An 18,669-nucleotide genomic window follows, 5' to 3' on the forward strand; every position below is an offset into this window, starting at 1 on the left:
TAGCTGCAGATGGGTTTCAAACAACTTGTTCGTCTTTATCAACTATAGTCAGAGGTGTTCCTCAAGGTTTCATTTTGGGTCCTATTCTCTTCCGGATATATATAAATGACTTGTTAGAATATATGTATCCAGCAAAATGTATTCTATATGCTGATGACATCAGTATGATAATATCAGGAAATTCAATAGAAGAAGTTGAGAGGAAATCTGACATTTTTAACGGACAAATTAGTAAAATGGTTAACAGCAAATAGGTTAATTATAAATCATGATAAATCGATTCTCTTGCATTTTCATTTTCCAGGAAAACCGCATATATCACCTAGAATAAAAATATCTTCTAACTTACTCCAATATTCTTGCATGACAAAGCTTTTAGGTGTAATCATAAGTGATGATCTTTCATGGTCTGCTCATATCTCCACTTTAAACAAGAAACTAAGTAGCGTGTGTTTTGCCTTATACAAACTTCAAGGTACTGTGTCGCGAGAAACACTCCTTAGCTTTTACTACGCCAAGTTTAATTCATTAATTAACTTCAGCATAATACACTGGGGATCTGCTGAAAATAGTTTAAGCACTTTCCGATTGCAAAAGAAATCGATTAGAATAATTTTTGGATTATCCACGAAATCGACATGTAAAAAGGTTTTCATAGAAGCAAAAATATTAACACTCCCCAGCTTATACATCTATAAATCTATTCTTTTTACTGTGAAAAACAAGCATCTTTTTATCTTTAACATAAATGTTCATTGCCGTAATACAAGGCAAGGTAGTGACATATTTGTAATACATCAAAAATATGCTAATATAAGGAAAACCGTGTACATGAATTGTGTCAGATTGTATAATAAGTTTCCTCTGTACTTGAAAAATATGACCAATGTTTCCATTCTTGGTAAGACGTTATATAATCTACTCGCTGAAAAGTGCTATTACACCATTAAAGAATATTTAAATGATTCATTAAGTGAAGAGTTGGTAACAGATACTCGTGAGTACATGCCTGGTGTGGTACAGTTACCTAATTACGTTTTTATACTTAATATATCCTATTATGTGGTTTTGTATTTTAGAAAGATGCATGATGTATACCTCTGGTACTTGACAATATAGCTTTTTTTTCTTACAACTGTAATGCTTACATGAGAATTTCTCACGCTTTGTAAGCTATTGAAGCAGGCAAATAAATGAAATGAAATGAAAAACTTATTTCAGCATTTATATAGCCGGTATGCCGCGAGTCAAAATCGTAAGAAAACATACCACCTCTTCTTCTTTTTTTTTTTTTTTTTTTTTTCACTTCGAACACTGACTATAATAGTAGTAAAATAATAACATTGATTGGAAGATACAATCAGAGTTAGCCATCACACTTGTGGAAGCGGAAAGTAAAGTTGGCTTCTCTACAGCGAATATAATAAAAATAATTTTGCGAAACGAACAACATAATTGTACTTTTCGTTTCCGTTTTTTCTTTCAAGAAGTTTGTTTTCCTTTATGTTCAACATTACTTATAACTGTTCAGTTATATTATTAATAGAATACTTGTCAGGATGGGGAGTATGGCGTTTCGAACCGCCGAGTTGGTGTGTCTTCTGGAGTTCCGAAGAGCATTACCCGTGAAAAATGGAGCTTGCCATACATGTATATAGTATATTAGTTTCTGTATTGTATTTTTTCTATTTATATGATGATCTCGAATGATATTTTAAAATGTATTAATTATATGTTATTTTACGTTATTGTGTTTTACATACCTATAAAGTTTGATCGTATTAGTAGCATACTTTTGAGATACCATGTAGGTGATTTGAAAAGAAAAAAAATTCATGTATTTTTCTTCTAAATAAATTATATAAAAAATATGCTAATATTAAACTGTACGTAAGAGACTATCATTTACGTGCTTCTCTTACGAGATTTTACTGGTTATTTTTGGAAATATAAGTGTATTTGTTCCCAACATAGACAGAACCAATGAGGCTGCTGTACGAATTTTGGGAGCTATCTTAAATCCATCCAGGAAAAAATCCACTACAGACGATTTTTTCAGGCAGTGCATAAATCTTTAAATCACCATACGTAAACATAACAATATATGTAATTTTGCGGGGTATACACGTGTGTTTTGTTTCTTCCTGGAAAAAGTAAATTCTCCCGGGAGCGAATACTTATTAACAGTTTTCTATATATTACAGAATATAAAATGAGAGTTACAAGAATCTGTTACGTTAAAATGATAAAAAAGAAATAAATAAACAAAATTAAATAAAAAATATAAAAAAAATACTAATACAAACATTTTCACCAGAGTAAAAGAATACATTAGAAAATAAAAACCCGAATAGTTGTAATTCTGGTTCATATAAATTTAATTTGAAATATTCAATAGATGAAATACAAATATTACAGAAAATCGCCAACAGAAAGGATTATTTTCGAATATTACCGTATTCTCGTGAAAGAACCAAAATGAAATTTGGATCAGGGAACCCTGAATAAATATTAACACAATACTATTATTAAGCTACAAACACGATTGTTTATAAAAAGTATTTTGTTTATATATATGCAAACCTCAAGGTCCATTCTCGTGCAAGAACAATTTTCACCATTGCAGTCAGCATTTATGAACCAATAATTTCTGATATTTTACTTCTGTAATTCCAGAAAATCCGTCTAGTTTTCAGCTTTCGTCCCTTCCCCAGAGACTCATTCACGGAGGATAAAAACAGAAGAAAACATAATAAAAACATCGGGAAAATGATTCAGAAGTAATGCATTCGCGAATTATTTAAAAAAAAAAAAATTGTCAACTGCTAAAAATGTAGCGATGATAAGCATTCAGAACGTCCTATGAATACAGTAAACAGGCAGGAAAGATGGAACACGTGATTATGATGGCTCTGGCACGTTTATTAGAAACTATGGTTACATTAACCGTTCAATATGGCCTCCCGACTCAGCAACATGCTGCATGTCTAACACTGCATAGTCGGCAGTTATTCACAACATTTCTGGTGAAATCAAAGCAACAAGTCTTTGGATGCTTGCTTTTAGATCAGGCAGAGACCGGATACGTCGCTCACAACCTTTCAAATTTCCCCACAACCAGAAGGCACATGGATTTAGGTCGGGGTGTCTTGCACGCCACTTATCTGTAAATTGCCTAGATTTGATGCGGTCGCTATTGAAGTATTTTCGCAGTAAGCTTTTCTCTTGGCAAGCGACGTGTGCTGTCCTATCTTCCATGAAAATAGTGGTATGATCAAAGTTGCGTTTGGAAACCTGGAATCCTGTGTTGCACTACACAAGAAGGTAACTTCAACGTGCAAATATCACTGTATACCTAACAGGCCCTCGAGGTGTCATCTTCTCAAAGAAAAACGATTAAGAATTAAGGAACTTGTGAAATCACACAAAGCATTCACGTAAACTGGGTGCAGTGGTTGATTCTGCACGTGTGGATTAGTTGAACCTTATATGCGACATTTCCGTGTATTCACTGTACCGTCTAAAATGAAGCGCGCCTCGTCCATTCACAGAATATTCCTCAGTTACATGCTATTCACTTTATACGTGCTGAAAACTTAGGGGAAAACTGATGGCGTTGTGGAAAATCTTGGGATTGCAAAGGTGCACAATATGAATCTTGTAGAGATACTAGTGTAAAGTGCACTGCAAACCTTTGCGAACTGTTAACCAGAGAAGAGACAATTGAAGCATTTCCGCAAATAACTCTATATGGCACATTTGATTGAATTCGAGAAAAATGGAGAAAACCTGTAGCATGTTTCTGGACTATAAGGGGGAAAAATAATAAAAACATTATGCAATCACAATATTAATTGTTGTGTAATAACCATATGATTGACTAGTTTGTAGCCTTTAGCCACGTGGCAGACTACTAAAGATTTTTCAAGTGGAATGTACAGAAATACTATAAGGCATGTGAATGCATGACACTAATCTAAATGTGTAAAAGCTATGGTGTGAAAAGGCGAAGGTTTCATGTACCATACTGTTTATTGCAATTGTTTAATAATAACCTTAACCCATACAGCGTTGTTACACTACCTTTTTTTTTTTTTTCGCCACCACAGCTTTTGTGTTTATGTATGCTTTCCCACCATCCCTTAACGTCTTACTTTTAACACATTCTTCCATTCAGAAACGTTTATTTTGGGTTTCTTACTTTTTTGATACGACACACGTTACTATCAGATAACATGACTTCGTCACGGTCCGTCCTCCTGCTTGTACGTACGAATTGTTCCGCTCAGAGACTGCTTTGACAGGATATTGGTGCCATATTTTTGGCAATGGAGAATCGAGTCTTTCAGTATACGCCAGTCATGCTCTGTACAGCATGTTCCCTCGAGAAAAAAAAAAGTGCCATACAGCGTTATTTGAGAGAATGCCTGGATTCACATGACAGTTCGAGCACTGGTTGCAGAATTTGAGGCATGTGCTGCACGATTAGCAACAACTTCTATGGTGACGGGCCTCCTTTCCTTCTCCGGTTTTGTTTCCTCGAATTTGTTTATATTCTTTACTACCATTAATATAAGGACATTTTTCTCATCCCTTTCTGTCTGCGATATTACCGCAATGCAGCGTTGCTATTGCTGCCATTCTGCTGACACAACTTCATTAACAGTACATGATCTTTCTTTTCAAGAACTATTGTTTCACATGGAAAAGTTCAACTTTAATTTTCAAACAGTCAGTTCACTAAAGGAATCAACACGTATCACCAAACACCAACCAGGAAACTCACACAACGGTTAGGCAATGCCACCGACATCGAAAGAACACACTGACCGACTTACGGAGAAGTCCACTTTTTGACTGCCTACAGCGCCACATGTTCACCTAGTGACAAAAAAATGAACTAATTTTAGTTCTGTATAATTCATGTGCATACTTCTTGATTAGGATATCGATGAAATTTTAAATTCCTACGCTTATTTCAGCACATGCTGTACCAATCTGAGCACAGTCAGTTTCATTATAATCAACTGGTATTAGTTTAATACGTAGTGACGTTTCAAGATGAATGTTATTTGTATTCTATATACGTAAAAGAACTTTTCTATCCTAATTTGTCTTCCAGGTTTTCTTAACGAAGATTTGAGGACAGTTGGTTTATGGAGCAGGAACGTAATGTTGCCTGGTGTGGTCATGTTGAAAACAGGTATCTTTTCAGTTCATATTATCTGAATAGTTTTGAGGTTTTACATAATTTGAACTAAGAAATTCGTAACGGGTATGAAGAACGAATAACTAAAGTAGGAAAGAACATCACAAGATATATATATATATATATATATATATATATATATATATTAATGTATATAACTACAAACATTTGCATATCGTTTTATTAGATAGAAAGAGGGTGAAATGGAAAGAAAAGTAATATGGCAAAGGGAGGAAAGGAGAAAAATGTATGCAGTGCTGCCATAATGGCACCCAGTATCCATCCGTTCTTTACCATAGTAATTTATTTTTACTTCTTTCCCACCTACCAGATAAATTGTTACGCGCTAAAATTTAGGATTAACTTCCTTTTTAATTGTGTTAGTGTTTTTACTATTCTATGTGTGTATATCTAAAACTTGTGTCGTCTAATTGTGAAGGTGTACATTTATGTGATTACCGGGAGATCTGAATATCGGCTCTTGGTAAAATCTTATAGTGTAGACGTCAGCATTTGACAGAAACTAACACCATTGAATAGAGCATCCAAACTAACATACGTCACACTTTGAAATTACGAGACTCTAGAGGTAATTAACTAAACAGCTGTCCTAAAGGGCATAGTCCTTCCTGGATTGCTATTCTAAGAAGTTAACTTTTAGTTTATTAATGTTCGGTTATGTTGAAAATGTAGTCAATCATTGTCAAATATGAAAAAGTGCTTCTGATGAATTTTGGTATTTATCCAACACGTTTATACGCATATTAACGAGAAAATATTGTTGTATTAAGACTAAAGAACACAACGTCGAACAAAGTTGGGGATATATAACCTTCACTTGTATCTTTTAGTTATTGACAATTAATAACAAATACAACGATTGCTTAATATTTAACATTTCAAAATGGTAATACAATGTTCCGGCGACTGCGGTAAGATTTAACATTTTAAAATGGTAATATAACTGTTCCGACGATTGCGGTAAGACTTTTAACATTTCCAAATAGTATTGATCATGTGAGACGTAGGCACCAAACGTAATGATCGGTACCTGCCTCTACCATGAAACTATGAAGAATATATTTGAAATAAAACTCATGATTCAAGCAATAACTATTGGTAGCAATTAAAGTGTGAAAGGGCAAAGAAAGCAATTAATTTAGAACGGTCTCACCCAAAGTCGATGTTGTATCACATTCCTCCTCTCTCTCGCAGATAACGAAATGCGTTGTTGTAAAAGTCCTGGAGACTCGAAGAACTTAATCGTCAAACGTCCATGACATCGAAAGACGAAAAGTCACAAAATGCTTCAAGGCGTGATGACTACAGCCAGTGAGCACGGAATCGAATCACCACAAAAAATCACCAAGATTGTGCTTTCGCAGTTGCTTTTGATCCGACTGTCCTTCTGAGGTCATGAGTGAGAAAACGGAAAGAACAACCACATGATACCTACGTCACATGGAGGTGTCAATTACTACAAATTGACACAAAGTCCTCGTTTCCTCATACAGCTGATCCAACACAAAGCAAGCATACTCTAAAACTAAGCTGCTAGTAGTGCTGTATGACGCATTCCAGAATTCAGGGAGAAGAACTCATGGAAGTCAAAGTACTTATTTAAAATAGCCAATACTTCTTTGTTGCTGCATCGTGAAGCAGTTAAATGAACGTAGCGGACAATGTCACAGTTTTATTACAAAAGCTTTTTAACAAGTACAGGGATTTCCTTGTAGACAGCAAACAATAAGTGACTAATGAACTTACATCTTGATGTTAAAATAAAGCTAACAACTGGCGACACCATACGTGTTCTTGGTGTAGTCGGTTTAGAATTGATTCTCGTATTTTCATTGTTTAGCGATAGTTTCATCCAGGTCTGATAGCAGGAAATGGGCTCAAAATAAAATCACTAGAAAGTTCAGTTAAGAACACTGTACTCATAGTTTGATTTTTATTTTATTTTATTTTTATTTAATTAAAAAAAAAAAGATTGGTTTGTTTGAAGTTTAATATTCCGTCCAGCACCAATTCTATATAGACGGTTGTCTATATTGTTGTCTTGATTATATATATACAGATGATGATCAGAAAAATGGAAACACCTGAACGAAATTGCAACTTACCAGATTAATATGGTGTCGGGCCACCTTTCGCCTTCAGAACAGCCTTGATGTGACGTGGGATGGAGGCATAGAGGTCGTGAATGGTAGCAAGTGGACTTTTACACGAGTCCTCGTGCAGGGCATCGGCCAGTTCTGTGAGAGAGGATGGAGGTGGAAATCGTCGCCGGAGTCGTGTTTCCAAGACGGACCACAGATGTTCAATTATGTTGAGATCTGGGGATTGGGCGGGCCAGGGGAGGTGTTGAACTTCATCCCGATGTTCCTCAAACCACGCTGCAACAACGCCAGCTGTGTGAATGGGTGCATTATCATCCTGGAAGATGGCGTCATTGTCCGGGAAAACATCCGGACCATAGGATGCAAGTGGTCTCCTAAAATTGCGACATAATCGTTGGCAGTGATTCGTCCGCTAAGTGTGACCACAGGACCCAATGAAAACCATGATATGGCGGCCCACAGCATCACCGAGCCGCCGCCATGTTTCACAGTTGGGCGGAGACACTGCAGATCATAAGCTTCTTTGGGCGTTCTCCACACACAAACACGGCCCGTGGTTGGGAATAGGGTGAAGGATGACTCATCCGACCATATCACACATTTCCAGTCCTCAACGGTCCAAGTTGCATGGTCGCGGTATCATTCGTGGCGTGCGAAAGCGCTATGGTCCCTGATGAGCGGTTTGGCCCGTGCAACACGACCCCGTAAGTTCATGTCATGTAATTCGCGGCGGACTGTGATTGTCGAAACAGGGTGGGGGAGGTGCTGATTGAATTCCTCCGTCACTTGCTCCGCAGTGGCACGACGGTTCTGCGTGACAATGCGCTTTAGTACCCGGCGTGACCTGTCGCTCATGATTTTCTTCCGCCCACTGTTCCGCTTCCCCGATGTGGTTTTCACGTGTGTTGTGTAGGCCGTCATCACCTTCGACACTGTCCCACGCGACACACCTATCACAGTAGCCACTGCCGTCACACTCACTCCACATAACCGCGCACCAACAATTTGCCCTCTTTGAAAATCTGAGAGGTCTCCCATTTTACGCTACCTCCGTCTGCTGCAGCCACTGGACACTGCTGTTTCACTGCGCCTGACGTAGTATGGAGAGCGACCTAACACACCACCACCAGCGGTCCGGCGCTGCGGGCGCCACGACACCACTGCCAACCCATACATCTCACGTGTTGCCAACTACAGATGTTTCCATTTTTCTGATCACCATCTGTATATATATATATATATATATATATATATATATATATATATATATATATAATAGGAATTTTTTGAAAGATTAATTTTTAGTAGATAAGTACTCAATTAATTAGCATATTACAGGACTACTACAGGGTATTACAGGTTACAATGTGTTCCTTGAATTCAATCTCAAATAATTTTTGGCTTCTAGTTTGTTTTGTTCCTTGTCCAAAATTAAAAAAAAAAATACAATACAATTTAATATGGCATACAATATTAACAATATTATTTATTTTCAATGTAATTAGTATGTTAAATGGTATTGTATTATATGTTAAAAGGTATTTACTATGCTAAATAAAAAAATATTTCCTTAATTTATTTGTATTAACTCTGTATTTTTTAGCCACCAAAATGAACTCATCTTTTCACGATGGAGATTGGGTAGAATCTTCCGTGAATTTGACGTCACATATTGTACTTACTCAACTGATTTGTAATAGCACACTCTTGTCAATGTGGCTAAACAGACTCTTGAATTCAATATACGAGGTACGTTTATTTCTACACATGGTACATTTAATCTTTCATAAGATCGGAAATGAACGAGCGCTTAGGAGTTAATGTAGAATGAAAATTTCTTATTAAACACTAAGTTTTAGGCAGAACGTACAGAAAAGTGTTGATGATTTTTTAAACTAGGAATCACTGTTTCTGTAACCACTCGATAATTTTGAAAAATCGTTGCGTTATATTTTAAAACTGAGAAAGATCGGGAAAAGTCAAGTACTGTAGAATTTTCGAAAAAGTCGCGAAAATCGTAAGAACTAATGTAGAGCGGGTATCAAGAGTATTTCTATTGATGAAATTGATACGCACTGTAATAGTCACATAGAATATCGTCAATTAGATCTAACTTTTCTCAATACTGAACATGAATTTGAATCAACTGCAATTTTCCTGGATCGATACAAGTTAATAATCGTATCTATTTATAGAACTCGTAATAGTCATCCTAAAAAAAAAAAAAAAATAAAAAAAAAATTAAAAAAAAAAAATTGGAGAAGTTATTGGCATTTCTCAGCAACTGGTATAATTATGAGGTAGTAATAGGGGGAGATGTAAGTCAAGCCAAGCACATGATGTCCTAGTTTTGCAAAAGAAAGCCCAGGATTATTGTTGGAACACATGATAAAGAACACTGTAAACCACTATTTATCAGGCTTAAGATAATGACAGTAGTTGATGTATATATTTATCAAGTACTACTTTACACTAAGCAAAACCTGGCAAATATGACACTCAGGGATGAAGTACACACATATAATACTAGATGGTGTAAGAAAATTGATATACCCTTCACTAGATTATCGAAAAAAAAAGTTATTTAGTTAAAGGACCGACGCTGTTTAATAAACTAACATCCTCCATACAGCAGCTGCCGTTTAAGGGTTATAAAAAAAAGTTATATGATTGGTTAATAACGAATCCATTTTACTCTGTTCAAGAGTTTAGTGAATGTCAGGAAACTGTGTCGCAATTTGCAGTGTCACTTTATTTAAAATATTTAAAATATTATTAGGTTGTTCATTATACTATTAACCAGCAATTGATTGTCTATATATTATGATTACTTTTCTTTATATCTGTATATATATATATATATATATATATATATATATATATATATATATATATATATATATACAGGGTGTTTCAGATAAAACGTCCAGTGCTTATAAATCCGAAACGGCTGAGAATAAAAAGATGAAACAAAAACTGAGATAGGAAAATGTCATAGAGCGCATCACATGGTGTTGTCGTGGTGACCCATAGGGCCCTCCTTCAAGGGGGCCCAGAGGCCAACTTCAAATTTTCAAATAGGAACATGTATTGAATCATATCTCATTCAATAGTACTTGAAAAACGTAACAACTTTTGTAGGAAACAATTTTCGATTTGGGCCACCGTTTTCAAAATGGCCGCAAAAAGTGGGTCCTATATCAGATAAAACGTCCAGTGCTTATAAATCCGAAATGGCTGAGAATAAAAAGATGAAACAAAAACCGAGATAGGAAAATGTCATAGGGCGCATCACATGGTGTTGTTGTGGTGACCCACAGGGCCCTCCTTCAAGGGGGCCCAAGGGCCAACTTCAAATTTTCAAATAGGAACATGTATTGAATCATACCTCATTCAATAGTACTTGAAAAACGAAACAACTTTTGTAGGAAACAATTTTCGATTTGGGCCACCGTTTTCAAAACGGCCGCAAAAAGTGGGTCCTGTATCAGATAAAACGTCCAGTGCTTATAGGCCTAAATTAGAAACGGCTGAGAATAGAGGGATGAAAGAGAAACTGAGATAGAAACGATGATAAAGTATATCAAGTGGTGGTGTTGTGGTGACTCTCAGGAAACTCCATGAAGGGGACCCAGATGCCAACTTCAAACTGATACAGAACTTTTTGCGGCCATTTTGAAAACGGTGGCCTAAATCGAAAATTGTTTCCTACAAAAGTTGTTTCGTATTTCAAGGACTATTGAATGAGGTATGATTCAATACATGTTCCCATTTGAAAATTTGAAGTTGGCTCCTGAGCCCCCTTGAAGGAGGGCCCTATGGGTCACCACGACAACACCATGTGATGCGCTCTATGACATTTTCCTATCTCAGTTTTTGTTTCATCTTTTTATTCTCAGCCATTTCGGATTTATAAGCACTGGACGTTTTATCTGATATAGGACCTACTTTTTGCGGCCATTTTGAAAACGGTGCCCCAAATCGAAAATTGTTTCCTACAAAAGTTGTTTCGTTTTTCAAGTACTATTGAATGAGGTATGATTCAATACATGTTCCTATTTGAAAATTTGAAGTTTGCCCCTGGCCCCCCTTGAAGGAGGGCCCTGTGGGTCACCACAACAACACCATGTGATGCGCCCTATGACATTTTTCTATCTCAGTTTTTGTTTCATCTTTTTATTCTCAGCCGTTTCGGATTTATAAGCACTGGACGTTTTATCTGAAACACCCTGTATATATATATATATATATATATATATATATATATATATAATTCGGACGTTGTCTATTGCTTGTAAAGCTCAATGACAATAAAATACTCTATTCTATACAGTATATAGAAAGCAGTCAGATTTACATATATAGTAGAACCCCTCTAATCCGTTATCTGTGGGACTAGAGGTATGGTCGGAACGCAAAAAAAAAGGTGGGATTATCAGAAAATTCAGAAAAATACGAATTTACAATAAAATAAACAATCTCTGAACTCACAAATTGCTGTATTGTTCTCTACAGTAAAAACAAACGAACAGTGAAAGCACTAAAAACTACATAGTGCAAGAAAGAAAATACCCACAATGAAAAAAAAATGATAGAAGAGATGACGGAGCACTAAAGCGGATATGCGGTAACACCAAGTAAAGAACAATGCCGCATCGGCAATGAACGATAACGAGCCCTCGTGAGTCACCGATGAGTCAGGACAAATACGGCTCGAGCACGGTCGGATCAACCGGAGTGGCGGACCAGCCGACGACGGATGAGAGGGGTTCTACTGTATATATTTGAATCAACATTTTTTTTTTTTTTTTTTTGTAAAAATCACATAAATGATATACAGACAAGGAGAATATTTATTGAAAACTGTATATAGTTCATATTAATATCAGTTTATATTACTGTAATTTGAAAGACCTCTTTTTGTTACACATTTCTGTTGTTCACCATGAAGTATTTTCCTGAAAATAAAACAACACTAATAATATACTTTTAGTGATTAGAACGTACTTTCAGAGATAAAGACCTCAGAGTTGGCTATGGTCCATTATTTCTCAAGTCGATATGCTCTCATATAGTTTGATATATGTTATGTCATTTCCATCATGACATGTGAGTTGATTATTTAAAATACTCCATTTTACATCTACTTTTAAAAAAATAATAATGCGAATTATTTATTCTCCCAATTTGGAAACGCTCGTGAAAATATTTGATTATTTTAAGCTCAAACTAACTTTCCGCATTTCTTCCTGTAAATTTTAAGCGTATTTGTTGTATTTTATGAATATTAGCTCTATTAAATTTTATAAAATCATAATAACGAATTTGCTTTTTTAATTGTTAGTAATTATGGACATTTTTTCTGTTATTATTTCCATAATGTGTTTGTTTTCTATCACCATTTATTGATATTGTATGTTTATTGTTGTTCTATCTTATTGTTACATAATGAGAATGTGTAACACATTATTATCAACGTAATAATAAAACTGACCTTGTAATATCTGAATGGCGAATTCACAAGGGGATCGCGGCGATTTCAACGAGATGAAATAACAAAAGTAATTTTTCTGTCAACATATTAGACCGAAAAATCAGTTCTCAGTGTATTGGTGTTGTTATTTATCTTCATTAACGGTACATTTTTAATTGAGAATAGTCCTTTATGTATGTCCTTGCTTTTGCGATAGTATTCGATTGCAACAAATGATCAGAAGAGATAATAATATGATTTTTATTAATTTATTTCAGTTTGAAATTGTATTTACTCCTATATGTCTTTATCACCTGAGGGAGAAAATCCGTCCACTGGTTCAGAAGCTATATTATCTGCTCAAGGATGCGAAGATGCTGACGCAGTCGGCCATTACCATTTGCAGTTCGTTGCAGGTCCATGAAAGTAAAAGCAGTGGAAGGTACTGGCAACTGTAATCACATTTTTAAAGTTTGCATTCCAAAATACAAGTGTTACAAATTGTAATTTACTTATTGTTTAGTATAATTGTTTAGTAAAATATTGGTAATTACCTTACTATTGTCGACTATCTGACAACAGGATTTAATCTTTGAAAAAATTACAAAAAATATATTGTGCTGGAAAAATGCGGAAGATACCTTCTCCCAAATTTTCAACAAAAAGGGAAGAAAATAATAATAATAATAATAATAATAATAATAATATAAAAGCATAGGTAAAATTGAATCTTCAAGTTTAAGAAGGGAATAGACAGAAAACCAAAACTTTGGGAAATTGAAGAAAGAAACTATTTAAGTGGCAGAGTTCATAATTCCAGAATTCAATAGCTACGCTCTAAAATTCATAGAGAGGTAGAATTGAATAACTACCAGGTTTGTACTGAAACGTGAGAACTATACACTATATCACTCATGTGTAGAGTGCAGCTTGGAAAAGAGAGAATATAGAGTACAAAATGCCATTTTGCCATTGCTTTATCATTCCCTTCTTCAAACTGACTATTTGATTACATTTAAAAATACATTAAAGATACTAAGAACATTCAGCAACTTTTTTCCAAAAATGTTAAAAGATTTTAAAAGTTGAGCTTAATCTCTGAACAGTATTGGCATTGAATTGTTCAACACGCATTTGCGTACAATAAGTAACAGCCATTTTGGTTTCGACTACATTAATTTAACAAGGAGAAAAAAAAGAAATACCCTTTCGCCATGAACTAAAGCTATAAATACTTTTGAGAAATCACTTGTCATTTCAATCTATAATGCAACGAATTTCAAACTTTTCAGTCACACATGTGTATCATAATCTCACTGCAACATTGTTTGGCAGACTTCTTATAACAATTGACCCGTAACAATGAAAATGGTAATCATAATTATTTGTAAATGATATAAGGATTAATAACTGTTCATTGTGTGGAAGGAGTTGTAGTGTCTACTGTTATATTATGTAAAGAGTCTTAGAGATCATATATATATTTAAAACTACAGACGAGGATAATTAGCCGAAGTAAATTTTTAGTTGAACGTTGTTTTTATCCCCAGGCAAACAAACAGGAGATAATGAAATCATTGACAGAATGAAAAGGCGTTAACTCTATATCAACAAGAGTTATCTTGACTGCCGAGGATACAATCCATCCATGTTCTTCCGGGTGACATCTTACCATATGGTATTGTGGTACTGAATTTGCGGTTAACATGTAGATTTGAAATATTTAATAGTCTGACGTAATCAAATATGTGAACTATGTTAAACAGTTTCCCCCTGTCGATATTTACATCGTTCAAAATTTGTTTTTTTTTCTTTTTCTTTTCTTTTTTTTTAATCTGTTAGTTGAAAAGTTACAAGAGCATTTCAAGATAAATGGTATATCCCGTACATATAGATGACTTATGCTTTATGTATTTTTAGATGGATTTCTGTGTCTGATGAAAATACTAATATAATGTTGAAACGTTATATTTTACAGTAGATTCTTGACTATCCGGCCTAAAGTAGCGGAAGGGCAGGCTGAATAACAAAAAAGACAGCTAGCCCGTAGTTCTATAATCGCTCACTTCTTGCCTCGTCTATATCATTAAAAACATATTTCGTTATACCAAAACTTGCTCGTATTAATACGAGGGTCAATCAAAATGTTCCTGAAAATAAGTATTCACTTAATCGCCTTCAAAATAGGCTCCTTGAGAAAACATTCACTTAATCGCATTTAAAATAGGCTCCTTGCGAAAACATTCACTTAATCGCCTTCAAAGTAGGCTTCTTGAGAAAACATTCACTTAATCGCCTTCAAAATAGGCTCCTTGAGAAAACATTCACTTAATCGCCTTCAAAATAGGCTCCTTGAGAAAACATTCACTTAATTGCCTTCAAAATAGGCTCCTTGAGAAAACATTCACTTAATCGCCTTTAAAATAGGCTCCTTGAGAAAATATTCACTTAATCGCCTTCAAAATAGGCTCCTTGAGAAAACATTCACTTAATCGCCTTCAAAATAGGCTCCTTGAGAAAACATTCACTTAATCGCCTTCAAAATAGGCTCCTTGAAAAAACATTCACTTAATCGCCTTCAAAATAGGCTCCTTGAGAACACACACACACTTGTTCCACCTCTCCTGCCATTGGTGGAAACAACGCTGACAGTTCTGTTTTGGTATGTTCCGAAGTTCAACTGTCACGTTGGTTTGGATGTCTTCTAGGGTAGCAAAAGTGTTACCTTTGAGGTCCTTTTTGATCTTGCGGAAGAGCCAGAAATCCACTGGTGCTAAATCCGGTGAGTAGAGTGGCTGGTAGAAGAGTAGAGTGTTCGTTTCTGCAAGCCGTTTTGCCACCGCAGAAGACATTCAAACGAACACGACGACTGAATTTCAAACATATCAAAACAGAACTTCCAGCGTTGTTTCTAACAATGGTAGGAGAAACAAGGGTGTGTGTTCTCAAAGAGCATATTTTGAAGGCGATTAAGTTGAATGTGTACTTATGTTGTGGTAACAAATAGTTACAACGAAATTCTGGGAACTCTTTGACGGTCCCTCGTATATTCTCATCTTTTAGCAGAGGTCATTCTTTAGAGATGTTTGTTTATAAATGGATTAAAAATTTATTACAGAAAAAGTAAGTCCATGAATAAAAATATTGTACGTATTCAGAAAAAATTTTTATAATGTCTAATGTACTTGAATGAAATATAAAATGATGAACATTATACATATATACAAGTTTAAAATAAACAAATATTTAACGTAAAACGTAGGTATATTTCTTAATTGAATTTAACTTGTTTTAGTATCCATTGGTAAATGATTACACAAATTTGAAAAGTCACGCCTAAAAATTTCAAAACTTACAGATTCTACTTTTTGAAAATAAATACATAAATAAATAAATCATTGATTAATGACGTGTTTCTCCTTAACAAAGTCGTGTTTTTATGAAGGTATTACAAGTAGAGTAGATTCCTAATTTTATTTCAATTTTTCTACTTTTTTCTTATTATTTATTGGAACTATCCCGGATAGTCGAAACTCTACTTCATATTGTTTCTGTTAAGTGAATTTACCTTTGTAACAATTACTATCATTTTTAATATAGTATTTTTGAATCACGAAATATGTGTACTTTCGTAGTAACATTTTAACTTTTTTTTTTTTTTTTTTTTTTTTTTTTTTGTTTTGTTTATTTGTTTCTTGAGATTTATATCAGTTATGTTATTTCCGAGTTTTGCTTTTCGAAATATTATTTTAGTACCATAAATAAAATTGTCGTAATTGTTAATATACATATTTTTAGGTGCTATGAACTGAGATGCAGTATTGCAGATTTATTACCGCGACTTAGTTGTTTCATGGAATTTCTATCAGAAGATGCATATCAAGTGCTTAGCGGTAAGCTGATTTAAAAGTATTTAAGTAACTTAAAACTTGAAGCTTACATTTAGTATTGGATTCTTCCTTCACATTTGACATAATAGTGCAGAATAATTCGTATTTCTTCTGTAATATATAAAGCTAGACACAAAATAATGAGTACTTACAATTGATGTGGAAAAGTGAAATTTAACATGCTTTAAGAGAAAAATCAACAGGAAAAGTTGCAATACTTTTTTACATTTTTGGAGGTTAACAGAAAGGGAGATGATGAAAAATTCCCCATGTTACTTAAATGGACCCCTTTTATCGAAACATGTTTTAGGTAATTGGAATTGGAATACAAACTTTAAATTCGGTACGCGTGTAATTTTTTTGTAAATATCGCTATCTATGTATCTACGCATCAACAAGGTATGCCTGAGGTCCCGGGTTCGAGTCTGGGTCCAGTCGGGTCACTTTTTCACTCTGTACGTTATTAAATCAACAAGAATTAACATTTCCAACCTAGTGGGGGTTTTATGGAAAACTTAGATCTTTCTTATGTTACTTTAAAATTGGACATTTTCTGCACCCATAACTATTAGACACTTGCGGTAGATCCATAGAAAAATTGCCAAAAGTGAATATTGTTATTTTCTAGAAAGTCTAAGAGAAATAAGAAAAAAGCCTTGGTATGTAAATCAGGGTTGGAAAAATTAGTTTAAAAAAAAACGTTTAAAACATGAAAATGGTGTTCAAAATGTTTTAAACATGTTTTAAAACACACACACACAAAAAAAACATGTTTTAAACATTTTGAACAGTTTAAAACATGATTTTAAACATTTTTCAAAATCGTGTAATTAAGACTTTTTGCTCACAACCAATCTTTTCATTTATTCTATTCTCATTAGGACTACACTATGTTGGGTACAGAATATTTCAGTATAGATTAGTAATTCTCAGCTTATTTCGTATCAGGACCCCCTTTTATTACTCCCTCTTGCCAGTGTCTCTCGTAAGTACTTTCTTGGTTGTAATAAGCTTTTTAGGTAGATTTTAAAATCTACCTACTATAGATATTTCACATAATATATCAATATACATGGCAAAACAAAAGTCTTCACCATCCTTGTGTATTGAGAACGGGTTGAGGGAGAATAATGAAACTTGGAAGTGGTCTGACACATCACATGTTGCTATCAAGCATCATGGCGGACATCTTTGATTGATATTCGAAATTTCAAATGCAAAGGGAGTCGTGTTACATGTTTTTAAGGGTAGAATTTTACCAGAAATACGGTTGTGCGGTTATTTTAGCCCTAAAGTAAGTCATTTCGGAGTTACCGCCTCTGAAAGTTTTCTAGTTACACCTTTAGGGGCCAAGCTTACGTTTCGTGGAGGCGGGTGAAATTTTTGTAGCAAAATTTGATTACTATCTCAGAACACTAATGGTAATAAAATTATTTTAAAATAATAAATTTTCGAAAAGTAATGTTTGAAGCACACTTCATGTTGTGCTAACTTGAAAATATTTTCTGCAAGCCTATGTAATTGGTTGCTTTTTGAGTCAATAATGTATTGAAGAAAGGTAATACTGGGGGCGTTCAGACCACAATGGATCCAAATCCATTTTCAATAAAGTTTAGTTAGTTTTGCTCAGCAAATGAATTCTATTTCAAAACGTAATATCTTCGCAGTCTAAAAGAGTCCAAAACAAATGTAACTAAAACCATGGGAAAGGGCGTGGGATGGTTTCATATGACAGCCACTAGACAGGAACGTCAGTGGGACAGAAGGCAAACGCCCCCCCCCCTCATGAATTGTTTAAAACAAGTTTTAAACATTTTGTTTTAAACAAAACAACTCTGATGTAAATGGGGTTACTTTTCAATGAAGAACTTGAAAGTTTAGGTACTTTTAATTAGATTACAAACTCAAATCTTGGCATCCTCGTAGGTTTTTAAAATTAGCAAACAAGAAACAAGAAAATTGTCAAATAAGTAT

At 34.6% G+C, this 18,669-nt stretch overlaps 1 protein-coding gene across 2 annotated transcripts in view; it reads left to right on the forward strand.

Annotated features, from left to right (window-relative positions):
• LOC145675990 (uncharacterized) overlaps positions 1-18,669 on the forward strand; it is a 179,991-nt gene that overhangs the window by 70,479 nt on the left and 90,843 nt on the right. For both annotated transcript variants that reach the window (XM_081746822.1, XM_081746823.1), the window contains exons 8-11: positions 5,123-5,203; positions 8,936-9,081; positions 13,084-13,247; positions 16,604-16,698. In XM_081746822.1, the coding sequence (XP_081602948.1) occupies positions 5,123-5,203; positions 8,936-9,081; positions 13,084-13,247; positions 16,604-16,698 (486 nt within the window). The remainder of the gene's footprint in view (positions 1-5,122; positions 5,204-8,935; positions 9,082-13,083; positions 13,248-16,603; positions 16,699-18,669) is intronic.

Source organism: Thermobia domestica, chromosome 18, assembly GCF_964235325.1.
Source record: "Thermobia domestica chromosome 18, izTheDome1.hap1.1, whole genome shotgun sequence".
NCBI classification, from domain to species: Eukaryota; Metazoa; Arthropoda; class Insecta; order Zygentoma; family Lepismatidae; genus Thermobia; species Thermobia domestica.